Source organism: Tenrec ecaudatus, chromosome 14 (genome assembly GCF_050624435.1).
Source record: "Tenrec ecaudatus isolate mTenEca1 chromosome 14, mTenEca1.hap1, whole genome shotgun sequence".
In the NCBI taxonomy this organism is placed as follows: domain Eukaryota; kingdom Metazoa; phylum Chordata; class Mammalia; order Afrosoricida; family Tenrecidae; genus Tenrec; species Tenrec ecaudatus.
This window is the reverse complement of record NC_134543.1, coordinates 12,098,978-12,125,800: the sequence shown is the minus strand read 5'-3', so window position 1 is coordinate 12,125,800 and position 26,823 is coordinate 12,098,978. Positions and strand designations below refer to the sequence as shown.

The 26,823-nt window shown below is 40.7% G+C and overlaps 1 protein-coding gene across 2 annotated transcripts; it reads right to left on the bottom strand.

The window, feature by feature from the left end:
- Positions 1–1,392: 1,392 nt before the first annotated feature.
- TC2N (tandem C2 domains, nuclear) lies at positions 1,393–25,972 on the bottom strand. Of its 2 annotated transcripts, XM_075531771.1 has the most exons (11): positions 25,906–25,972; positions 24,407–24,640; positions 19,812–19,979; positions 18,090–18,181; positions 16,419–16,494; positions 15,251–15,351; positions 14,742–14,858; positions 11,844–12,035; positions 7,238–7,352; positions 3,659–3,858; positions 1,393–1,604 (listed from the first exon to the last, which is right to left on the bottom strand). In XM_075531771.1, the coding sequence occupies exons 1-11, from the start codon at positions 25,970–25,972 to the stop codon at positions 1,494–1,496; spliced, it is 1,473 nt and encodes a 490-aa protein (XP_075387886.1). In that variant the 3' UTR covers positions 1,393–1,493. The 2 variants fall into 2 exon arrangements, with proteins under 2 accessions (XP_075387886.1, XP_075387888.1); XM_075531773.1 differs by lacking the exon at positions 11,844–12,035.
- Positions 25,973–26,823: the final 851 nt, after the last annotated feature.

Here is a 26,823-nt window from a genome sequence, read left to right as displayed (position 1 = left end):
TTCAGGTCCAGTGGTAAGAGTGGCGATAGTGGAGGTTGGAGGGAAGGTGGGGTAGAAAGGGTGAAGCGGAAAAAAAAGGGGGGAAGCGATTATAAGGATCTACATATAACCTTCTCCCTGGGGGGACGGACAACAGGGAAGTGGGTGAAGGAAGACATCAGACAGTGTAAGATATAACCAAATAATGATAATAATTTATAAATTATCAAGGGATCATGAGGGAGGGGGTAGTGGGGAAGGAGGGAGAAAAATGAGGAGCTGATACCAAGGGCTTAAGTAGAAAGCAAATGCTTTGAGAATGACGAGGGCAACGAATGTACAAATGTGCCTGACATACAATGGATGGATGGATGGATTGTGATGAGTTGTATGAGCCCCCAATAAAATGATTTTTTTAAAAAAAGGGTAACAGCTGTGATGGGTCATATAATAATAGGAACACAGTCTTTTGAACATAAAAAAGAGTTTAAAAAATGGAAGACTGTGACTACAGAGTATTTGGTCCAATCATCAGCAAAAATAAAGTCAAATTTTCCAAGTTAATGGATTGTGCTATTTGTTAACCCCAAAGCTGTTCTTTTACCAATGGCTTATCTGGCCAACTAAGCTGAAAGTAGTCCCCCTTCTTGACTGCTAAGGAGTACCTGACAGAAAGGGGCAGTAGAAGACATTTGCTTCATGGTGCTATCAGGTATGATTATGAAAAACATGGGAAAATTCTCTACCATCGTGGACTATAAAACAATTTCTACTTTAACAAAGAAAATCAGGGAAGTGGTTATCATAAAGCATTCAATTTACTATCTAGGCCCATTTCATTCTGCTAATTAAGATAATCCATATGGTGACTAATAGGACAAAAAGTGAAACATTTGAGACAGGAAGCAATATGTTGGTCCTGGTTTTCCAATTAAACTTCATCCTTCTGGGGTTTTAGAGTTGGTGAAATAGAATCTATTTCTGGAGGAAATGGGTAAGAAATTGCAAAACACAGGGCATCAACTCTCTCCACTACAATGGGCTCTGGAAAAGGTCTGTATATTTTACTTTGTGAGAGAAATAAGCACCAAGCGGTAAATGATGAAGCCAAGATCTAATCAAATCTTCTGAATGCTGAGTAGTACAGTGCTAACGGGGACTAGGCTTTGAATATCTACACAAAGCTTAAAAAAAAAACCAAATGTAATACAGTGATAGCTATCTGTGACTGATATTCTTGTTACTTGTATAATTTATTTAGCTGCCCTAGTGACAGTATACATTATTATCTGCTGAGCAACATTCTAAAGCATTTCCTTTACTCTGGGTGTTTGCTATAATGATGTAATGGCATTTTCCATCAAGTGTAATTTTTTTTATCAGATCCATTATGCACAAAAAGTATGGCCTCGATAAACATAGCAACAAAAGTAGTGATTTTTTTCTCTTCATTGGTAGAAAATGATCAGTCTAAAATAAGTGTCAAATTCTCCACCAACGTAATGTGTGAATCTTCAAGATGGAATTAATTTGTGCCACTTGATAACAACTTTTTCAGGATTTGTAACTGTCTCTTTCCACTGGTTCACTGCTTCCAGGTTAGTACTGTCTTCACTTATCCAAATCTGTAAAGAAACAGTAACATAATTTAATGTGACAAAGTAACACCTGAGCTCAAATACTATCCTGTCTACTGAGGAAGGATATTTTGAAAATTAAATGTCTTTCCATTTTTCCAAAAACATTAAATTTCTCTATTTGAAGCCTAAATGTTACCGCATTTTGCCTATTAGATTAATGATACAATTCTGAAAACTCAATGATACAATTCCAATAAAAGTTTTATGAGCACAAAATTTCCCCCCAAAGAATGATCTTTTCTTATTCAATGAATCTGAGAGTTCAGTATAATGTGGATCCTAGCCACCTCAAAATATTTCTGTATGCATTTCTGTTTACTAAGCCCAATCATTATTGAAGGGAGATTGATAATAAATACATATTCTAGAGCACCTTTTATATTAACGGTGGTTTTAATTGAAATCTAGTCATGTTGATCTGTAGTAAGTAATTTCACAGTACTTACACTCATGTAAGGAGCCATAGTGGCGTGGTGGTTACGAGTTGGGCTGCGATACACAAAGTCCACAGTTCGAAACCACCTGCCGTGCCTTGTGAGAAAAACGGGGCTTTCTTTCTACTCTGGTAAACAATTACAGTCTTGGAAATCCACAGGCGCAGTTCTACCCTGCCCTAGAGCTAGGAAGCTATGAGTTGTCATGGACTCAATGGTGTGAGTTTGGTTTTGATTTGACCATTTCTGTGACTTTAGAAAATAGATGTGAGTGGACTTTGGAAAAACGGTCAATTGTCATACAAACGTAAGGCACTACCGTGTTTACATACCATGAAGGCAAGGCAGACTGAAGATCAGAAGATTGGATTCGCAGCTCTAGCACTGACAAATGCTGTTAACTTTGGAACGAAATTATCTGAGGCCTAACCTCTAATTCCTTAAAATAAAGAGACTGGAGCAGAGCGGGTAATTTCTTCAAAGTCTTGCTTCAATCAAAATCTTACAATAGATCCCAATACGTAGAATGGATCGGAGTGCAGAGGTAGCTATGGGGGTGGGAAGTTTGATACCACATGCGGCCGCCATGCTACCCTAGTGGCTCCTAAGGAGACCCAACAGGTCATAAGAGCACACAGTCAACAAAACCCTGTCCAAAATGATAATTGGAGTCTCAAAAAAAAAAAAAAAGAAAGTCCAGGCACACCATAAAGCCTATCCTGAAAACTCACCTCTTACATAAATTCCCTATTCCACTGATTCATGAGTTCAAGGCCCCATGGCTCTCAAAAGCATGCCACATCAGTGGTCGAACTCAAACTCTTTGCCAAATCAGAGTAGATGAGGAACAACAAAACTATGCCACTGTCAATACAGAGAAAGTCAAAGAGTTGATAGTCCTCCTTGAAATGTTACATGCGAATTGATGTGGCCTATTCGTAGCATCTTATAGTTAAGTGGCACCTTTCAAACCCATTATATAGATTTTGGAATTTAAATATGGTTCCAACACATTGTGGTTAAGATAAAAGGTAAACAACAGCTACACTAACCCAGAGTGAACATGTAGAAGGACCGGAAAGCAGTGTCTTATATAAAACACGAGACTTTTTCAGTGGATTCCTCCAACGCCAGTGCTGACTATCTAAATAATATCACAGTCACTGTCCTCAGGGACGCTTTTTAGGAAGTGAAATAACATAGTCCAGTTGGTAGCATATGAAGAAACAATGAATCTAGGATCTGAGCCCATATACTCATGCTAAGCATAAATGTCATTTGAAGATTTAAATGTTCTCCTCCTTGTACAAGGAAGTAGGCAACGGTCTGAAAATATAACCTTAGTTGCAGCTTTTTAAAGTGGAAAGTTCCTAAATAGACATTTTTTTAAAGGATTTAAAGCCTGATTGCTCAGAATCTCCAGTTCGTTGTCTTAAGATGAAAAGCCCTGGAAAAAAAAGTTGGGTTTTGTGGTCACAGCAAACCCTAACCCATGCTGCGGACAACCGTCTTCTGTTCAACATGTAGCTCCTGTGCTAACTAACTGCTAAATGTGCCCAGAAAAGGCAAGGGAGGAAGGAAGTCAAGATAAAACTCATAACCGACCTGGCCCACAAAGTGCTTTCTTCGCACTGAGCTCCGACTGTAAAGCTTGATGAGAAAGACGATGTCTTTTTCAGTCTGGACCAGTGGAAAAACCATAGTCTCTCCCCACTTGACCCGTCCACTGGTGGCCTTCAGCAAGCGCGTCTTCTTCTTGTAAATCAGATCTCCGGAGCTAAACATTGCCACCTTCACAAAAAAACCTAAAGGCCAGGACATTTTGACAAAGCAAATGGTAGCTTAGATACCATGGAGAGATATAGATCTACATTATACTTAACCCCTCAAGTCTCCAGCCCTAGGGCGTGGCTATGTGAGCCAAGCCTGGTCAATGACCTAAGGAAAGCCGGCTCTGGGACGTGTGCTGTAAACATGTCACTGTTTGAGAGAAGGTTGTATCAAAGCCTCCCATGATGAGTCTGGAGGTATCCCTGTCTACTTCCAGCTTGGAAAACTTTTAATGTATGTACTACTGTTAGTTCATGAAAGCTCAAAATACGTCATCTTGGTAGAAGGCCTGTTTTAAAACTCTGGTGCAATATATATAACAAGGCATTTGCCATTTCAGCCAGTTGCATGTGTACAATTCAATGACCTTATTCATTCTCCCAGGGCTGTGTCACCCTTCACAGAAACCCAGTCCTCCTTAAGAATACCTCACCAGACCCCTTCCTGTTCCCCACTGGGGACACTAATGAATGAGCAATCACTGCCTTATCTGAGTATTTCACGGAAGTGAGAGCATACAATGTATGTTCTTTTGTGTTAGACCTATCTCACTTAGCATGATGTTTACAAGGTTCACTTGGCTCAAGAGATGTTTGGATGGACCTCATTTTATTTATTGTCTTTTGACAGACACTAGAAAGGGAACACTGGCATGCAAGTATCTACCTAAGCCCTTGCGGTCAATTCTCTTGAGTATGTAGAGCAGAGTGGAATTACTGGCTCATCTCCGTGGGAGAAAAATATTCTCATAAAGATTTATAGCCTTGGAAACTCTATGTAGGGTGACTGAGTCAGAATCGACTTGATGGCAGTGGGATGGAGGTTTGGGGTTTTATAGTGGTTCTGGGTTTAACTTTTTGAGGACTACCCACATCATTTTCCACAGCAGCCATTGCAATCCCAAGCAGGGGATAAGGGCTCCGCTTCTTCCACATCCTCACCAATACTGGTTATTTTCTGTTCCCCTTGTGGTTTGATGTGCACCTAGTGGCTCAGTGATTAACTGGTTTGCTGCTAACGAAATGTCGGCAGCTCAAACCCACCAGCCACTCCATGGAGAACAAGAAACCCCACAGGGTAACGCTACTCTGTCCTAGCTAAACAGAGCTGTGAGTTGTCATCCCTGGGATGACAGAGGGTTTGTGACTTGGTTTATGACTAAGGATGTGAGTATCTTTTCATGTACTTATTGCTGCTTATAGGTTTTCTTTGGTGGCGTGTTTAAATCATTTTGTAAATGGGTCGTTTGTCTCCTGGGTCATGCCAGATGAACCAAACATGCGAAATGTGCAACCCCCACACTTGAGGACAAGGTCCCACTGCCAAAGCTGGCCCCAGTGAGTCCCCCTAGTAAGACTGGTGGCCCTCCCCGCCATGATGGGTATGGGAGCCTGTTGGTGCCTGTGGTTCACCTAGGAAGGATTGCAGCCTTTACCAAGCACTGCCTTGCCGATTTGAGTGCCAATCTGGTGGGGGGGGGGGGGATCCAAACTACTTGGTTACAATTGCTCTTTCCATGGTAACTGTTGTTTTGGTGGAGACATGACCTTTACAACTTCCTAATTGGCCACTGCGCATAACAGTACTTCTGAAAGTCCTCCATCCCGGAAGAAGCTTGCACACCAGCCTTTCTCTTTTGGTCTTTACTCTTTGCTTCAATCACACTAATTAGTCCCAGGGAGCTGAGGGCAGCCATAATCTCCCTGCTGGGTTTGCTGCTTCCCTCATAGACTGGCAAGAACCTGGAGGCTGTGCGCACTAGGAGGCTGGAGCTGCCTCAGTCCCTCCGGCTGCTCCTGAACAAGTAAGAAGTCACACACAACAGCCCCAGCAAGGGGTGTCTGTTCCCCATGCTTCTGAGCCAAGGGCGTATGGTGTGTGTACCACAGCCAATACTGAAGGCATTACCGTGGCTCCTCCCTGTGCCCTCTGCCAGGAGGTGGGAGGGAAAGAACATCTCAGCAGAGAGAAGCTTCTTGTCTTTGATAACCAGCTGCATCTTGATTCTTTAACTGGGTTTCAGAGTTCCGAGACCATTGATTGGTTCCACGACTTTTAGCTTGTTTGTTTGTTTGTTTTTATTCTGTCTGTCTCTCTCTGTATGTGTAGGGGCACTATTTATGATACTACCTGGCCCCCCATAGATGTACATTCATCAGCAAAACAAAAATTCTCTTTTGTCTAGTTTAATTACTTTTTGCTTCAAATGCTATTTAGTCTAACATAAAATTGCCAAAATTGTTTTGGTTTCTTAACAGCTGTGTTGTATATATAGGAGCAACAATTTATGTTCAACATATGTTATTTTGCTCCGAGCATTTGGTAAAGACTAAGAATTGCAACCACAACCCATTTTCTCCTTCTCTAGAAAGAGAACTTTGATTAGACTGAGCAGCAAGGAGCACTGCTAAAACTAGACAGAGAAGAGAAAGACAGCGTGTGCGGACAATAGGGGGGAAGCGGATGCCATGCCCTAGTCTCTGAACTACTAGATGAATCACAAGATGCACGCAGAGAAGATCTGAAGAAAGCGCTTTCAAAGAATAGCCAGTGTCAATGCAAAGGGGCAGAATTAAAAAGCTTATAAAATGTCATTGCCTAGATCGCATCCTGACCCACGACATTGTCAGAAGTCATCGATGAACCTCTTCTTTCTAGCCAAAGCTCTTGTTGCCCTCACTGTCTAGCATTTCCATCTTCATAACTCTTTCCCGTTGTTGTGGGTCTCCTCCGTCCACCCACGAGCCCCTCCTGTGTTCATTCTGCCCTGACGGTGGCTGCCCCTGAGGCTTCACTAGCCTCTCTTCTTAGGAAATGCGTCTTCCACTGTCTCAATTTCAATGATCATCTTTATGTGATAATCTCCAGATATTTAATCCAACAATTGTCTCCTAGATATTTCCTGTTGGAAATCCCACCACCATATTCCAATCTCTCTTCTTAGGCTCCAGTTAGGGTAGACCCTGTGGTCTGTCTTGCTCCCCGCTCTCAGACAGATCTTCCTAGTACTGGGTTTACAATGGCAGGCAGGTATTGTCTCTGGTAACCATTTACATTCATTACCTGAGTAGATGGTGATTCTAGATATAGAAAAATAGCACGAAGGTTTTTTTAAAAATAACATTTGAAAAGAGTGACAAGACAGAGTGCTTGAATAAATATAGGAGACAAAGGCCAGAGAGCAGTCACATCCCATCAGAGACCCGGCGTTAAAAAAGAAAGTCAAGGAATATAGTGGGACCTTAATACTGAAAGATAAGAAGATTTTAATCCTGATTGTCAGAAATGTAGGGAAACGTTTATCTTTTACTAATACTTTATGAAGATTTCATTTTGAATCATGAATATACTTACTCAAAGTCAAAGGCGTGGATGAGCTTGGCAGGTATTGTGCTTCAAGAATTTGTAACTGAATCCTGCTATTTATTGCTTGAAAACAAGTCCCCAATTCAAGCTCTGCATGGCAAACCTGCATATCAAAAAAGTGTCATTGGGTAAAGAAGAATGACATGTGGGGGATATTTCAAAGGTCCATAGATAGAGATAGACCTAAGGGGATAGAAGTTCAGAAAGCACTGCCTTGCTCTGTGTGTGTGTGTGTGTGTGCGCGCACACACACACTTGTGCCTTAAATTCTGTTTTATCTATCATTGCCAGGCCTGCTTTTATTTGCTAGCCTTTGTCAACAACAACAAAAAAACAAGATCAAACTCGCTGCCATCGAGTCTATAATGACTCACAGTGACCCTATAGGACAAGGTAGAACTGCCCGGTGAGTTTCCCACACTGTAACTCTTTACTGGCATAGAAAGCCTCATCTTTCTTCCAAGAGGCGGCGGGTTGGAACTGCTGACCTTTCGGATCACTACACCAACAAAGCTAGAGCTACAAGAGAAGGTGAAGAAGATGACTCTCATGGGTCCTAAACACAGAGCCTTCCAATTCAGCATGACTAAAAGGCCACTCAAATGAAAGACAAATCCAGTCCCACACAGCATTCCTGGAGAACATGTCAGTGAAATAAGCACAAAAGGAGCACCCATTCAGAAGACTGAAGTGCAGACACTTATGCAGGACAGAAGGAAGAGATCCCTGACTTACTCTGCTGCATGGAAGGAAACACAATAAGAAAGCTAGTGAAAGGAAGCAGCAGCATATCATCAGGAGAAGGTGAAGGAAGCCAGGGGCAAACAGTGACAGAAAGGAGACCTAGAGAGAACGGTCAGTCTAGGAAACCCTCCAAGGGGGGATCTACGCCCTCTCTCAGTTGGAATTGGCTGGACAGTGCACCACCACAGCAGCTCCTGTTCCTGTGCTCAGCGGCCAGCCGAGAGGTTGGAGGTTTGGGTCCACCTACAGGTGCCTGGGCACAAAGGTCTGGTGGTCAGCTTCTGGGAAAGTGTCAGCCACTGAGGAGTCTAGGAAGCACAGTTCGACTCTGGTACACAGGGGTCACCCTCAGTTAGAGTCAACAAGATGGCAACTGGTTTAGAGAGGGGGTAACTCAAAACAAACTCATGAGTACTGCTGATCAATAATGAGAGAACGCTGGTGATTTGTCTGGGAATTTCAACATGAACCAGCCTACTATGGCACTCCAAGGTTTTTGGAGTGAAAAATAAGGCAGAAACATGAAATTATCCAAAACCAGAAAGAATACTATTAGCATATCCAAAAGAGTAAGAATAGGAACAAAGTGACAGCATCATATTGACAGATCTCCCGAGGGCTCCCGTGGCAGACATGAAAGTCTTTGCTGATATTACTGAAAGCTGCTTTATGAAGAGATTTCTATTTGAATATCATTCGGTAGTCCCCAGTCACAAAGTCATGGTTCATGATGGGGGGAGGAGGGAGAGGACACAAAACTTTTTTATGCACATGCCCTTGACCAACATTTGGGCATTTTCGTAAAACAGTCTTCTAGCTCAAAATTGGTTGTGCCCGCTGAGAGCTCCGTCACTCTACCCCTGTCCCTTGGGAAGGTCTGAGACTAGGGCCAGCAGCGGCCCTAACAGGGCCTTCCCTGAGCCGCGGGGAGGTGAGTTCCCAGAGAACAGGGCTCCACGCCAGGGCGGACTGCGCAGGAGAAGCGGAGGGCCCCACCCTCAGGAGGGGCCCGGCGGATGCCTCCTTCCTTTGCTGGAGCTTGGAACAGACTCACGGCCGGCCAAGTGAGTTCAATGGCTGAGGTGGGGCACCCACGCTGGGGTCTCATAACCCAATTCAGACTACTCTCTCCCATCCTCTTAAAAAAAATGGTTGTGCCTTAAGAAGCCAAGAGATAGATTGTGAGAAGTGAGTCACTTAGGAAGTACAAACTCCAATGTTGAGGTTGGAGGTTAAAGTCTAAAATGAAAATCTAAACCAATGATAAAAAAATGTTTATTTTGGCAACACATCCTAGGTTAGAATAAACATATGAATCAATTGCTTCTGCTTTTAATCAGAATGAAAATTAATAACTACTCTCAAACTACTTCAGTAGCTACATGTAAAATGAAACCTGTGATTAAAAAAAATGCTGCTGTTCTTGGCATTTTAAAGATCGGTAAAACCTTATCATTTATTTTTAAAAGCATGGAAAAGAACTCTTATTGATTAGTGTTACTGTGATTTTTGTTCTCACAGTGAAATACCACCAATGAAAATCCCTACAGGTGGCAAAGCTTCACGTATAGTTACAGAATGGCCAGGTTCACAGACAATAGCTCTGGGTAAGAGTTAATCATTTCTAAATGCCAAGGTCATGTCACTAATTCATTGTGTGGGCCAGGACATTAATTCAGACCAGGCCAAATTTCAAATGGTCTTCAATCTTTCAAAAACCAAAAATCATCATTCTAAACAATTAACAAGTATGACATATGTACATCTGATGAGCACAAAACTCGAGGAATGGACAGGCTCTCTGCTCCTGAGTAATAAATTGTTTTTTAGAGAAAACAAGACTTGATAGCCTTCCTGAAGTATAGCGACTACCATGATCCGGTGATGGCCGAGAACACGTCCTTAGACAGGGGTACTGCATCGTTGTTACAGAGAGGTGCCCATGTCTCCATCCTGCCTCCCCAGCCAGCCAATGGTTCCAACGCCTCCATCTCCTCCAGGAATAACAGCAGCAAGCTCAGAAGTCTGGGGCACGCACCAGGGCACTCTTCTGCCAGTGCGGTCACTACGCGGCCTGGCACCATCCTCAGTGACACCATCAGAGGCATGGCACCAAAATGACTGTCTATGATTTGTGTGCATTGCTTTGGCAGAAACGAATCATTTCTTACAAAACTACCCCTGCAGCTAAGGAGTACTGTGTGACCTAAGTGTTCAACTGCTAACTGCAATGTAGGCAGTTCAAACCCTCTAGCTACACTGAGGGCCAATCATCAGGCTGTCTGCTCCCACTGCGACTTAGTCTTGGAAACCCTGTGAAGGGTTTAGAATAGACTCAGAATTAGAACAGACTCAAAGGTAGTGAGTTGATTATGTTGTAGTTAGTTTTCACATCAAAAACATTCGCTAAGTTCAGCTTTCATGTATCAATATACCTACAAAGCAAACAGCCTTGTGCTGATTTACTTTTTGAGCCGTCGAATGCTCTCCAGGCGGAGCTGTCATGAGTACCCAATCACAATGATGACTCGGATCACATGGATTTGTCCATACAGGCCACCGACATCTTGCTGATGGTGGTTTCCCAAGAGTCAGATGCACTGGGTGCATAGTGACATCACTGCTAACATTTCCTCCAACTCAGTGTCTCTCCATTCGTGTCGCGCAAAATCACCGCGACAGTTTCTGAAAAGCACCAATATCTCTGCCCCACACTCAAGGGATACTTAGTTCATCTGTTCCTGGGGGACTTTTCCTTTTTAACCCACAGTGATTTGAATGCATAATCAGGTTGAAAAAACAATTCAAGTCACCTCAAATATTTTTTTGTTAACGGAAAAGACAGGAAACCTATAGAAATTCTAAATAATATATAGTAAACTTGGATTTATAAGCTTGTGAATAATCTGTATTCATTTTATCATGACATTAAACTGTATCTTAACTGCTTAGGAATTGCTAAACAACTTAGTAGAAGTTAGCAGAAGCAAGTATCAGATCTCAAAAGAAAAATCAATCATCACAAACAAACAACCACTCAAATTCACAAAAAATAATGACGTTCACCAGTCTAACAGAGATTCGGCAAGTCCCCCAGACTATTTCCTGAAATCGTTTTCTAACATGAACCTGAAGCTATTCATGGAGAACACCTCTTCGCCCAATACGAGAGCATCCCATAAAGTCACTATTAATGCCCTCAGGTCTGTGTATATATGCATGCATATGCAACGCGCTCCTTGCAACACCGACTCTGCGAGAGTGCTGGGGCAGCACATGCCCCCAAACAAAGAGGAGAAGGCAGCAAGGGCAGGGACCAGGCAAGCGGAAATAGGAGCTGAGGGTGGAAACAGGGAGAGAGCTCGCACATCTGGAGACTGCTACAGACGTCATGGAACAATCTGGTTGTGAATTATTGAATGGAAAATGAACATGCTACGTAAACTTTGACCTAGAGCACAAAAAATGTTTTAAAAATTGGCACTTAAAGATAATGACTGTTTTACCAACAAAAAAGAGATCCCTGTCTAAGAGCAATTCCCAATTGAGTCTGGTGTTTATAATTTTTTTCCTAATCTATGAAACAAAAACTAACATATATGTATATATGTAGACAGTATATATGTCTAATCCCTACTTTAGATTTTTTTCACGCTCAGGGCTTGTGTGGCCGATGGCCCGGGAGGGGCCTCTGCTAGTCAGTTACCATTAGTTTAATCTTTCTCATCATCACCATTTGAAACCCTTGCCGATCCTTTACTAGTTATCCAAATGGACAGGTTTCCCCAACAAATCAACAGAAACCCATTACCAGGAGCCGATGACATACTGTTAACGTTATTTCACTTACTGAAATCTTGGAAGGCGGCATGATATCCAAAGAGTAGTCTACTTCCTGTGTGCTCAGAGTTCTCAGGGAGAGTGAGCATTCTCCAATGGTTTTCTTCCTGGGAGTCTGAGTTTGAATCTTAAAAACAAGTCTTACTGTTTGTAGACTTTGGAGTTTAATTGTAAATACAAAAGTTTCCATAAATTGAATAACCTTAAAACAAAACAAAAAGACATCTATAAGTGTTTAAAATGTAAAGCTTATATGTCAATGTAAAATTTACAAACATTTTATAATCTAGGTAGAGGATATTTAATAGGTTTACAAACCCCCAAAATTGTAATGTGAATGAAAACGTGAGTGGTTATATTTGCTTTCCTAGAATTTACTCTTTGCAGCACTCCCCGTGTCTGCCATAGGCTTTACTTTCACATTTTGTTGATGCTATTCCACTCTTCCCAAACAGATCACTCCTAAATGAAAAGGTGAGGTTAACATTCTACCTTCTCTCATGCAGAGCTTCTTCAGGCAGCAAGTCAGCGTTTCTCACCCTGTGAACATTTTCAAGTGTTCTTTTGTAATGTTACTTTTAATATTTTAAAACCTGGGCTTAGCATGTACTCTCATCTTAACGTTAGATAAATGTTTGTAATAAATGTCCTTTCTTTCTATCTATAGTATGTCTCTTTTTACCATAGGAGGAGCTTCATGGCAGGATATCTGGGTCATTAACATCACCATTTTTAATATGTTCCCTAATTCTCACTGTCATTATAAGTGCGTGTATCTATCCAGTTAGATTTGTAGTCTGAATGTCTCACAACCACTCGAGCCCTTGCTACTTTCAGAATCTCAAACCCCAGGTATGAACAAATAATATACATAATCCAAGCCAAAACCAAATTCACTGCCATCAAGCGATGCCAATGCACAGTGACCCTATCGGACAGAGGAGAAGTGTCCTCATGGTTTCTGAGACTATAACTCTTAACAGCAGTAGAAAGCCTTGTGTAAGGTGTTGGCTAGTTACATTCACTGAACTTTCAAAGGAAGGGTGTTGGTTTAGCTTTGTATTCTCTGCATTTTGCCATAATAGAAGTCTCTCAAGGCAAAAGAGAACTGGATCTAGCATCATAAAATTTGAAAATAAAATGTCCTCCAAGTTTTAATGAGATCACTTTGCCTAGTTAACTTAATTTTACTTGAAAATCCCAAAGTAAAATTGTTTATAAAAACTAAAAAGCATTCACTAATGAACAGCAGGGCCAAAATCAGGTTAAGATTTCTTTTTCTTCTGGCTTTTCTGTGTGTGGGACTGCGTGCTGTTCGAAACCACCAGCCACTCCAAGGAGAAAGATAAGGCTCTGTACTCCCGTGAAGAGTTACAGCCTCAGACGCTCACGGGGGGAGATGGACCCTGCCTGTATGGTCGTTGAAAGTCAGCATCGACTCCATGGCAGTGAGTTTAGTCTTTTGGAGATTTTCTACGGCATTTATTTTCATCAAATGAGGCTGTAAAATATACACACAATTTTGATTACTGCCTTCTTATTTAGAATCATTTCCATGTCCTTAAAAACTCTTCTTAAACATTGTTTTTTTGTTAATGGTCCAATATCCCAACACACAGTCATGTAGGCCGACGTTGGAAAGTGAGATAGTGGGCGTGGCTCCTGACCACTGCAATGAGGTGGACGTTGCCATAAAGTGAGCTACTCAGATTTTGGGTAGTCCAGTGCACATAAAACTCAGGTTCCCACTACAGTCTACTAAGCGGACAGTCGCAGGGTGAAGCTTAAAGTGTTGTGCGCATTGCCAGCATGTGACACAGAGACAAGAAGTGAGCACGTGCTGCTAATTAAACCTGATGGAAGGCTTGCTCCACGCAGGGTTGCCACAAACCAACCTTCCATTGGTAAAACACGGCGTCTGCAAAGCACAGTAAACAAACGCAATAAAGCGAGGTGCGCCTGCCAGGGGTCTTCGCGACCATCCCTCTGCACGAGCTTTTAGGGCCTCTCTAGTCTTCCACGATGACCATCAACAGCACTGCATTTTATTATATCCATGAGAAATTCCACTACTACAGCAATAAGGACAAGTATTTTAAGGTTTTGATGTTTCTTGTTAAAATTAAGTATAGAACATTTTATGTTCTAAAGTACTTTGAGGGACTTTCTAAAGAAATGAGTAAAATCAATCAATGAGAAAATAAGAAGGGAAGAAAAATATGTACATAGTGGGTGTATGTATGGATTATGATAAGAGTTGTACACGTCCCCAATAAAATGATTTTTAAAATATATATGTACATTGAGTTTATAGTTCTATGATTATTAGTAATTTTTCATGTTTATTGGTCATTTGGATCACTTTATTTTTTCAAATGATATATTCGTGTAGGTGAATTTTTTTACATGGAAAACACTAGCCTTTCAAACCCACATCAGCAGGCAAAAATGGACATGTATTGATTATATATACTTTATTAAATCCATGTGAAATCTGGAATTTATAAAACCAAACTCAGGATAAGAAATCATTTAATTGTAGAAATTATAAGTATTTCAAAGAAATGAACTGTAACCATACAAATATTTCTCAAAGCCAAAGTAAAGCAAGTATGAGAGATAAAAATATAGACATTTATTTTCCTTTTATTTAAGAAAAGTAAATTGTTTTCTTACAGACCACTTATCTCCTATTTAGTGAGCAAGATTTTCTTTTTAAATGCATCTTAATATTGGACACTAAATTTGAAACTTAAAATTATCTTTAAAAGCACAGGGTACATTATTTGCAGGTTTCCCCCCAAAGAAAACATGTTCTTATTGCAACTACTTGATATTGATAAAAGTAACAAACACGAGAAAAACGGAACAGGAAACTTAGACCCAAAAAGAAACGTCAGCCACTTACATTCGAGCCTTCTTTAGGTGAACACTTGAAGTGCACGGGTTTCGGCAGAGTTAGTATTCCTTTTAACAGAATGGTAGGCGAGTCTCCATAGCTAGAGGGCCAGACTAAGTCTTTGCACTAAAATAAAATTTGAAATACAGTAAAAAGGTTAGAAGAACTGTTAACAATGTAAATATTTGGTATACTTCTTGAGTTAATAATTAGAAACAAGAAAAGTAACTTTTAGTCCACTGAGACCTCTTGTTCCACCCACATTAACATAATCGGAAATGCTGTATTACAGACATCAAGTCAGCTTCCTTCTGGCAGCAAAGTCATGTCTTTTTATCCTATATATGGGCTTATTTTCTTTTGCTCTTTCATTGAGCAGTATTTTCTGCAAAATACTACAGAACTCTAACCTCCAAAGAAGGTAGCGGCCCATTCTCCGGAAGAGTGCAACAGCAGACACACAGAATGCTTAATCAGTTAGTCTTATAAGACAAGCCAGGATTAGCTCTATCGGGTACCTGTAACACTGAGATCCAGATCTGCTCCAGTGAAGAATGATAGAACAGCTTCACATTCAATCTCCCAAACTCTCGTTCATCGCCTGATAGAGTGATTGTATCTGAATTGTAGAAGGACAAGGCCATTGCAGTGTTATACAATCCCAAATCATTAAACTGATGCAATCCAGTTTGAAGAGCACAAGTGAAAATGTTCCAATGTAAAAAAATTAATTTTGTTGCTGTTGTGGAGAACATACACAGCAAAAATAGACACTCAGCCTTTCTACATGCAAATTGGTGACGCTGGGCACATTCTTTCAGGTGTGCAACTCTGTCACTCTCCTTTTCTGAGCTGCTCCTCCCCTTTCACACAAGCGCTCTGCCCACCCAGCTTCCCAGCTCATCTTCCAAGTTGCTGCTGTCAAATCTGATCCTCGGTAGATAGTTCTTCACTAACTGAATGTTCAAGGCAGACTTTTTTTTACTAAACTATTATTTAGTTTTAAGAAGATTTCAGGGGATATTTTGATTTACAGTTAAAGTATTTCAGGGCAATAGTCTCAGAGGTTAATCCAGCCTCCATGATTCCAGAAAGTACTGAGATAATTTGAAATTCCATTCCCATTTAACTCCCTCTTGAGGAAGATTCTTTTATTGTTTTTTTCAGCTAAACATCAGTAACGGTAACGAGGCATCATCTAGTCTTCTGGTTTCATGGCAAAGGCAGCAGCAGTTCGGGGCAGCAATTAGTCATGCATTCCAGAACAATACTACTATTATTTTAAGTTGCCATGTAATAAGACACAGGCATACTCAATCGTTTTTATTGGTGACCTGAGGCTCAAAATTTTAATCCTATCTTGAACTGCCAGTATAATTTTAAGTTCAAACTAAGAAAAACTTTTATAAATTACATTTATAATGCCGTAATACTATATGATTCTAGAAGTTCTTTCGATAATGTACTTCAAAGGAAACAAATAAATGATAGCTAACTACTGCATAATTTTTAAAGAAAACTCAGTTAAGCTCTGAAAAATGAAGCATATGAGCTCAGTAACACTATCTGCCTACACCGCCAACATATATATTGTCCATGGAGCCTTTTTCACCTGACATAGACTATAATTTATATTAGGCAGAAATAATGTCTGCAAGCAGAAAACACAAGATACTTATTCCTTACCCAGGCTTCTGTTACTTCCCTGAGAATTCTTCCTTGAAGAAGAACTACTCGGTACACTGGATAGTGAGTCGTGTCTCTAGAAATACAATTGTTTAGTTAGAGAATGCACATCAGATAGTAAGGGTTCTAATTCTCACACTGCTCAAACTACATGCTAACCATTCGGCAGTGTTACCGATTAGAAATTCACATTTCTACGCAGTGAAAGTAAAAAAAAGCTGTGTGTGTGTGTGTGAGAGAGAGAGAGAAAACATTCATCATTGTGCTTCTGGGGTACTTTTTTGGTGTAAAATATCATAACCATGGCTCCAAAGAAAATTAAAGATACTAACAGTAAAGCTAAGAGGAAGCTGAGAACCACGATAGAGTTAAAGAAATCATTGCAAAATTTGCATCAAGTTGCTGTTGGTCTGAGATGGTGGCTGGATTTAACATGGCTAAGTCGACATTATCAACATTCTTGAAGAAAAAAAGGTATGAAAGTGGCTAATGTAGCAAAAGGTGTGGAGTCATTAACCAGGAAGCACAGAACCTAGACCATGGAAGCAGTTGAAACATCAACTGTTCACTTGGCTACATCAGAAACAACTGGATGGCAACAGTACATTGGAGACAGTGATATGAGAGAAGGCTGAACGCCTCTACAGAAACTGAATGAAAAACGTTGCTGGAGTGAGCGCTGAGCAACCTGAAGACATGAACAGGCCTATACAGGGTTGTGAGCCATGGGTAATGGGTGCACATAAAGATGAAGTGGATACATTTGTGGCTGAATTTACTGAATATGTGGAAGTTGAAGAAGTTCCATTCCACAGCAAGTGTTCACCTGTGACAAAATCAGACTTTCTGGGGGAAAAAGTGGCCCCTAAGGACGTTCATTACTAAAGAGCAAAAGGCATTGGCAGGCCACAAGCCTGTGAGAGGCTCACTCTGGTGCTATGGTGTGGGAGTGCTAGTGGGGATTTTAAAGCGCAGCTCATGTGAGTGTACTATTCCGAAAACCCATGGGCTTTTAAACAATAAAACATAATGACAAATAAGGTAATTTTATTTACTGTATTCTGTTGTTATTTAATGTACTATAGTTATTCTATTGAGATGTTTTAGGAGGTATTTCCACAACCTAGGGTTGTTATCATTGCATTAAACTCCTGGAAAAATTAATTTATAAGTATAATTTTTGAACCTCAGAACCAATTATTTGGTTTTTCATTATTTCTTATGGGAAAAATAAGTTTGGTTCTTGAACTTTTCAGTGTTCAAACACGAATATGCAATGAATTGAATTAGACAATCAAAGTATCACTGTATATATGAATGTATCTATTCAAGAGCCCCAGTGGCAAAATGGGATCCAAATTGAGCTGCTAACTTCAAGGTCAAGAGTCTGAACCCAACAGTTAACTCCACAGGAGAAATCCCACTGCCTCAAGCTTCCCTAAATTGCAGACCAAGCAAGAAATGTAAAGCTTACAGAAAATAAACAAAATATGTATGCCTTGTAGTAGTGAGCTGAGGGCCTCCTAAACAATGCCTATGGGGGACACCCTAGTATTTATTCTTCAATGAGTTCAACAGGTATTCAGCCTGCTGTTCCTAATGTAAAGGGCACAATTTCTGAATTTTTCACTTGAGTAAATTATTATATGAAATTAAAAACATATAATTTACCTGGATGAATCGCTGAGATGAACTTGTAAGATCAAACATTGATTTGCTTAGCCCAGGAGAACGAGGAAGTTTATTGGTCCTTAAATCACAAACTACAAATTAACATGAGAAAGTTAGTAATTTTAATACTACAGGAGGAGAAACACTGGAATTAAATTGAATTGATATGAATAATTATTTACATGCTTGCCATAGGTGTGCCCCAGGAATGTTAGGCACAAATCTATGTAAGAGGAACAACCTTACGATGGGTTTTTCCCTCAGTGTTCCACTTTTGTTAAAGCTAGAAATCAGCACAAATCAAACACTCTGAAACACCCACATCAAGTGTCAAACAAAGAGCAGTATGTATGCCTCCTTTCCCCAAGTCTTCCTCCAGGAAGAATGCTAGCTTCTAAAACAGTGATTCTCAACCTGTGGGTCACACCCCTTTGGGGGTCGAACGACCCTTTCACAGGGGTCGCCTGATTCATAACAGTAGCAAAATGACAGTGATGAAGTAGCAATGAGAATAATTTTACGGTTGGGGGTCACACACCACACGAGGCACTGTATGAAAGGGTCGCGGTTTGAGGGGGTTGAGAACCACTGCTCTAGAAGGATGCTGGTTTCGGTGCTGAAAACAATTTGGGCGTCATTTCAAGAGCACTATTGCATATGTGAACCAATATTGAACCCCGTGGGTTCCTGTATTTCTAGCTTCCCTCCTAAATGATGTGTTTTGAAGAATGGGACTCTGGGTCCAGGTTGTGATACTAGGCAGGCCAGTAAATAAACATTTCTTCTTTAAGAACTCACCCTAATGCAGTGTTTGAGACAGCAGTACCTCTCACAAAATCTTCACTGTTGATACTGATACAGTCTCAAATATGAAACCAAAATGCTGTATACTCATTTAGCCCTTTTCATTTTCTTTACTTACATTTCTACTCATATCCTGGCTTTTGAAGCCCATGATTTTCATCAACTAGAGAAGAAAACTGAAAAATCAAATGTCTATTGTAGAATTAATGATAAACAGCATAAAGAGGCGCTTTGAGGCTGTAGTGGGTTATACATCGGGCTGTGTGGTCAGTCGGTGATTTTATGTCAACTAGACACTCCTGGCTGGGGATGACTAGAGGTTTTCTGAGTCTATGAAAATGTACAGCCTTGGAAACCCACAGGGGCAGTTCTACCCCGTCGTGTAGGATCACGATGAGTTGGAATTGGCTTGATGGCAGGGAGTTGAGTGAGATGACTTAAAGGACACTGATGTCACAGTGGGTTAAGTGTTAGGCTGCTAACTGCAAGGTCAGTGGTTCAAACTCCCCAGTAAGAACGATGAGGCTGTCTCTTCTCGAAGATTTAACCCTAAGGTACAGTTCTACTCCATCCAATAGGGTTACTGTGAGTTAGAATGGACTCAGTAGTAGTAGGCTTGGGTATTTTGTTTGTTAGATGTTATTTAAAAATGTATACAAAATAATGCGAAAACAAAACTACTTCAAAAATAAAGAAAATGGAATCTGGAACTACCAAAACAATCTATTACTCCTTTTATTATGCGAAGTCGTGATGTTTTCATTACATCAGTCCAACTGCCTCCTTTTTTACCTTTCAAATGCTTTTCATGGTAAGAAGAGTTTCACTTAAGGATGTGTACAACATGTGATGTCTACATTTGTTCAACACAAGCACACAGAAGAAAAGCACCCCCCCGCCCCCGCACAACATTCCCACCTGATCCATAGAGCTTCATCGTTTCCGGGTGAGGAGGAAAGCGCCGACTCAGATCTGGTGAGATGTGCCGATACACGTAGAATGGGTTATATACATCACAGCTAGTCCCGTGCAGGGATGAACTGGAAAGTTCTGCCTTTCGATCTCCAAAAGAGGCTCTGGCTGATCCTGAAAGGCAAGTTTTCCAATGTTTTACGTCATCTTTTGCTTGCTTTTTTGGCAAAAGACAGTGCTCCCAAGGCAAACAGAAATGTTTCAGTCTCAAGTGATACATACACACATAGCTTTGGCATCTGAACAGCAGCACACATTTACTGAACTCTAACCACGCCGAGTACTACACCTGGGAGCCATCAGGAGCTCTGTTCTCCAAACAGTCTGGTAAATTGTAGGCATTTTTCTTTGCCACATAGACTATTCCTTCCTTTGCGATCTGGTTTTATTTATCTTCTTATACGAGACATCGTTTAAATAAAAAATCATTTCTAGAGATAAAGGCTTTACAAGCAGACACAGTACTGTAGTATAATTTTGTTCCCCCAAAGTATGTGTCAACTTGGCTGGGTGATGACTGGCTCTCAGTGGCTTCCAATGATGTAATGATGCATTCATTGCCCCCGGCCCTCCCATCAGAGGGGACCAGTCAGAAAGTGGTAAGGGCTTGTTTTGGGTCGAGATGCAACACCCTTACTCAGGTTAGCCCCTGATGCAGGGGAAGGACCATTTCCCTGGGATATGGCTTGTATCACCTTTGATCTTACAAAAAATAAAGGTAGAAAGAAGAGAGAGCCGGAGGGACCTGACTAACATGAAGAGAAAGAAGTGTCCCTTATACACAGGGTCCCCTATGCTGAGAGCCCCCAGACCTAGGAGAAGACTGATGTTAAGGGACATGGAGACCTCTTTAAGGAACGCCAGGCCCCAGATGCTGAAAGGAGACAAGGCCCTTCCCTAACCCCGATAGCAAAAGAAAGCCTTCCCCTAGTTGGTGGCCTGGATTTGGACTTCTAGCCTCTTGAACTATGGGGTTGCTGATTTCATTTCTTGGGCTGTGTACTACACAGAGAGTAAGCTTCTTTAAAAAGAGAGAAAGAAATCCCTCCAGATTTCTTATTCCTCAAATCTAAATAATGGTTTGAGTGGGTTAAAAAAAAAGGAGGAAAGTAAAACTGAAATGGAGTTATCAAAACTGACCACACGCTGAGTCACAGAGCAAGTCTCGATAATTGAAATGACTGAAATTATCGCTTCTCGGCCTTTTGGCTAAGATCAAGTGTGAAATGACTGAAATTAATGCAGAGTACGTTCTGAGCACAATGCAACAAAACTGGAAAGCAAAGGACCAGCAAGATGAATAGAATGCTTACGGTAGACCAGTGGTTCCCAGCCTTCCTAATGCCGCGACCCTTTCATACAGTTCCTCATGTGGTGGCGGCCCCCAACCATCAAATTATCTTCATTGTTACTTCATCGTTGTCATTTTGCTACTGTCAAGAATTGGGCCACCTCTGTGAAAGGGTCGTTTGACCCCCAAAGGGGGCACGACCCACAGATTGAAAACCACTGACTTATATGGAAATGCAAAGAGCCAAGACTAAAGATGACAACAACAACATAATTCTTTAAGAATGCAAGATAGAACGGTTTGCTCTCCTGGGCATTAAGACCGAGTACAGAGTCATAGAATATTGGCACAATGATAGAGCAATGGACGCACACACTGGGGTAGCAGACCCAGAGAGAGAAGCGAGTATTTGTAACCACTAGATTGACAACAAACGGTGGCACTGTGCAGAAGTGAAGGTAGGCTATTTTTTCCCCCAATAAAAAGCGGTAGGGCAATTTGAGACCTATATAGAAAACAAATACATCCACCACATCTGATATATTCTCAAAACAAACAAACTGATTCCAAGTAGACTGTAGATTTATGTAAATCAAATGTTGAAGGCAACTCAATAAGGCTTCTCTATATAAGTCAGCTTACAATCTCAGACAGGGAAACACTTCTTAAATGGGACACAAAAAGCACTAACTACATAAAATAAAGTTCCACTTTATCCAAAGGTAATCCAAAGAGTGGGAGAAAAGATTTTCACAACCAGAACACATAAAAACTCCTACGAATCAGGAAGAAAAATATGGAAAGGGGCGTATGCCTGTGTGCTCTGTCAAGAACCTCTGAAGAGAGACTATCCGAGTAGTTAATAAACAGGACCCGGGCTCAATCTCATTTGTCATGAGGGAAATACAGCTAAAACCCCAAAGATACCACTGCAAACTTCTTAGAATAGTTAAAATTAAAAAGACTAAAAATAGTAAGCTCTGGCAAGAAATCAGAGCAACATGCTCGCTATTAACAGGAATGTAAATGGATAAATCACTGTAAAGAAAAAAGAGTGGCAATTTCTACCAGGCTGAAGATATTTATACTCTATGACCTAGCAATACCATTCTGGACTAGAAACCCAAATGAAATACTTGTACAAATGCGCCAAAAGGCATACACAAGAATATTCGTAACCATCATTATCTGTGTTAACTAAAAATTAGAAGAAAATAAACAACAGCCAATGTCCACCAAGGGCCAAATGAATAAACTTTAGTACATACTATTTAAAATATCATGTAGAATGCTATTCAGGAGCATTGCTGTGTGCCATGTTTTATGGAATCCAGTGGAATGGATAAATTGTATGATACATATAGAGATGAAAACGCGAGTTAAAGCTGCTTCACAGGGAAGGGATAAGTCAAACAGAGCGCAGTAAACACTGAGGACACACACAATATTCCTCTGGTTCCTTGAAGCTTCCTCACCCCCTCCCTATCGTGACGCCAGTGATGCTTCTCACTTTGGACTGGACCGGAGCATGTGCACAGGTACAGATAAGAGATAAGAGCTCAAGACACATGGAATCCAGGAACAAGAATGGGAGTAGTGATACCAGAAGGGTAGGAGGAAGGGGGAGAGAACAGGGGAAGAAGGGGAAACCGATCGCAATGACTAACACATAACAACACACACTCCTCCAGGGGGAATAACAGAAACCATGGGGAAAGGAGACAGCAGTGAGTGTGAGATATGAAAATAATAATAACTTATAATCTATCAAGGGGTCGTGAGGGTGAGGGGAGGGAGGGAAAAAAAGAGGAGCTGATACCAAAGACTCAATATAAAGTAAATGTCTAGAAAAGAATGATGGCAACATACGTACAAATATTCTTGATACAATTGATGTATGGATTGTAGGAAGAGTTGTAAGAGCCCCAATAAAATATTCTTTTAATAAATGAAAAGAAAAGCTGCTTCTCAAAACTCACTGCTACTGAGTTGATGGTAACTCACAGTGACCCTATAGGGCAGAGCAGAACTGTCCCTGTGGGCTTCCAAGAATGGAACTCTTTATGGGCGTAGAAAGCCTCATTTTCCTCTTGTGAAGAGGCTGGTGAGTTTGTACTTCTGACCTTGAAGTTAGCTGCCCATCTTGTAAACTAAATATGGCAGGAGAGCTCTTTAATGAATTTCACAAACATAATGTTAAATAAAAGAATCCAAAATCATAAGAATATACACTGAATGTAGAATTATATTACTGTAATGGTGAAAAAGAGGAAGATTAAACCACAATGTCCAGGAATATGTGCTTAGGTGGCAAAATCAAGAGAGTGATGATTATGGAATTGGGACACTGATTCCTCTGGATGGTGAGATGGAGAGGGCACTGGCTGAAAGGGGTTATGAGAAAGGTGACTACTTCCTCTGGGTGGGGCCTCCACCGGTGTCCTGCTTTGTCGTGCATCATTAAATTGATGTAGTTCCCAGCATCTGAGAAGCTTGTAAATGACCACCCCGTTGGTTTCTATTCACTTGGAGCAACAGAGGAGGGACTAACATGGAGAGAGAGGAGAGAGAGAATGTATGGGTAATTGCCTCCCGGAATAACTGTCTTCTTTGCCATGAGAACAGAAGAACTGGATGGTGTCTGGCTACTCCCACTGAACATTTTGTCACAGGTTCTACGGAAGATTCCTGATGAAAAGGGGAACAATGAGGAGGGTGGATTTTTTAACTCTCATGCTTTCCAGACTTTCTGGAACCATGGTGGCTGGATGAGACTATTGCCCTGAGACAATCTTATAATAAAATAAAAGTTTAACTTAGCTACAAAAAAAATTCTGACTTGAGTAGTAGTATGCTCTTTGAAGAACTATTTAGGCAGGATTAATTTGACAGCAACAACTTAAAAGATGAAATAGGAACCTTGTAGGGCAATAAGTAAATGATAAAGGGGAAGGAACCACTCAAAAGGGGAAAATCATTGTACAACCTGAAGAATGTAATCAATGCCCCTGGATTGTACATGAAGATAGAGGTGAACATTGAACTGTGTATGATTTGCTGTGTATATTTTCAACAAAACCAAAATAAAAGTCAATCAATAAGACATTGCACAGTAAGTTTATCTACTGAAAAAGCAGAGTATGAACTGTTATATGCATTTCTATAAGTTTTATTTCAGAAGCAAAAACACACACTAGCAGTATTTAAATCCTGCATATTGGTTTTAAAATTCTGCTATTTTGCTGTTTACCTTCAAGTTCTTCCATATGTGAAGGAATTCCTTGTGTCCTGGGTTGAACATAAGATAACCGAAACTTTGGTACCACAAACGGTACTTCTTTGCCATCAGACGGTAATTTAGAAAGCAAATAATCCTCAGTGCAGCCAACCTGAGGCTTTACAGAAACAGAGGTCAGTGGAGGGGCGCAGATGGTGGTGTGTTGGCTACTTGAGACTGCTCCCTTGAAGTCTCCTTCCATGGAAACTACATAAAAAGAAAGAAAAAGGAGAAGAAAAGGAAAAGTGACAAATGTGCCTGTGGATTTATATACAACCACCTAAAGCCAACGTGTGTGGGTACTTATTTAGTCATTTAAGATTAAATTCCCGATACATCAACTACCCTTGGGTCCTATCAAGCACTTTTGGAAACCACATTAATTCTGTCCAGCCAATATTCCAGCATTTATTGTATGAGTGCCAGAGTACATTAGGTTATCATGATGCTAAAAGCAGGTTTTAAAGAGTCTCATTCCCAGAAAAGAGTGCATTAATGGAAAACTAGCTTATTTTGCAGCTAATTCCAAAATGCTTCCAAGTGAATTTTAGTCACTTAAAAGTACTGCCAACAAATTCTTGTTGTCAGTACTACTGTTTAATATCACTCTTAAGTACTTCAACAAAGTAATTCTTAGAAAAAAACTAAAGATCTCCACATGTACAAATAATCCTCATCAAATCATAAGATGTCCATTGATCCTAGATAGATATCATAATAACAGACCAGAGGGACACAGAGACCCAGTCACCCAGAAAGAGACAGAAACTTCCAGGGATCAAGGATGGGTTATGGGTCTTGATAGAGTTATGGGTCCTTCCCAACCCCGCCCCCAATGGTCATTTATTTACAAAGGATAATTTTAAAGGCACTGCCCATAAACTTCGGAAACCTGATGAAACAGTGAATTAAGCATTAGGCTGCTAAATCAGAAGACCGGCAGCAGTTCCAACCTGCCAGGCACTCCAAGGGAGAAAGGTAAGGCCGTCTGCTCCCACAGATCAGCAGTTTCAGAGATCCCACGGATCCGCTCTACTCCATCCTACAGGATCACAATCAGTTGAGATCGACTCAGGGGAAGTGGAATTAACGGTTCATAAATTAAAAAATATATTTAATCTGGAACACTGCCAAAGCCCCCAACACCTTTCTTCTATCCCTGCTTCGGGTTGGAGACTTGAATGGGCAGGGCTGATTCTGGACTTCCCACTCTCCTCCCTGGAGTCCAGTTCAGATTTCCATACCACACTCTATCTTCTTTGAGGCAACGTCCCGAGGTGCTTCTTGGGTCGGGTTTCTTTCTCTTCCCTTTGTTCTCCAGTATTGGAAGTTTCGGAATACTTCTAATATGCCTTCTCTTTATGTGTCTGCCTCCCCATGAATTCAGACATCCCTTGAAATATACCTAGTATAATTTTTAAGATCACAAATAAGTGTCTTTTGAAGTGAAAGCAAAATAAACAAGAACTCACGGTTGTGCTTTTCTGTTTCACCATAGAAACACCCCCGGCAGCAACTCTTTAAAAATTCTGTTGCCATTACATGCAGCTTCCAAAACCCAGCAAGACAGACAGACTTCCAGCTTTAATATTAATCTGGTGGTAGGATGGAAAACAAGTTAAAAATGATAATGCTTATGCCAGTAGATATCACTAAATAAATTCCATTATCTGTCTTTCTAAGACAGAGTGAGGATTCACAAGCAAGTAAATTAAAAGCAGGAATAAATTACTATGTTCTTTTTGGTTGTTGTTCCCGTATGTCGTTCTGTAGCATGCAGGCTCCTTAAAGTTATTAAAATTCTATGCTTTAAGAATCACCAAACGAATAATCTCAATGTTGACCATATTTGTAGAGAAAATATATGGCCCTGATAAAAAGCATGCTGTAAAGTTTACTTCCTCGGCTGTTGCCAGGTGCCATCAAGTCAGTTCTGACTCACAGCGACCCATGTACAGAGAGGAACACTGCTGGGTCCGCACCATCTTCACACTGGAGCCTACTGTTGCAGCCACTGTGCCAGTCCATCTGGGCAAGGGGCTTTTTCGCCGCCCCTTTATGTGAATTCTTTTGGTACCCCAAAGGTCCTAGAATGGGGGCAGGTAAACAAATACCTACAATGGATTAGCTTAATCCTTAGAATTATACTAAGAGAAAGGGATATCTTAAACATTATAACACATATACACACACTCAGAGACTAGTTCAACAAAAGGCAAGTACAATATTGTGCAAATAAAGGGAACCTGTTTTAAATTTATCAGGATCATAAATGGTATAGAAATTTCACATCCAAATAACACAAAATGCCGTTTCCCACGGTGGTCTCAAGATTTTGCTTCAAATGCACTCTCTTCATTTTTGCCTTCTTAAGCCATGTGTATTTTCTA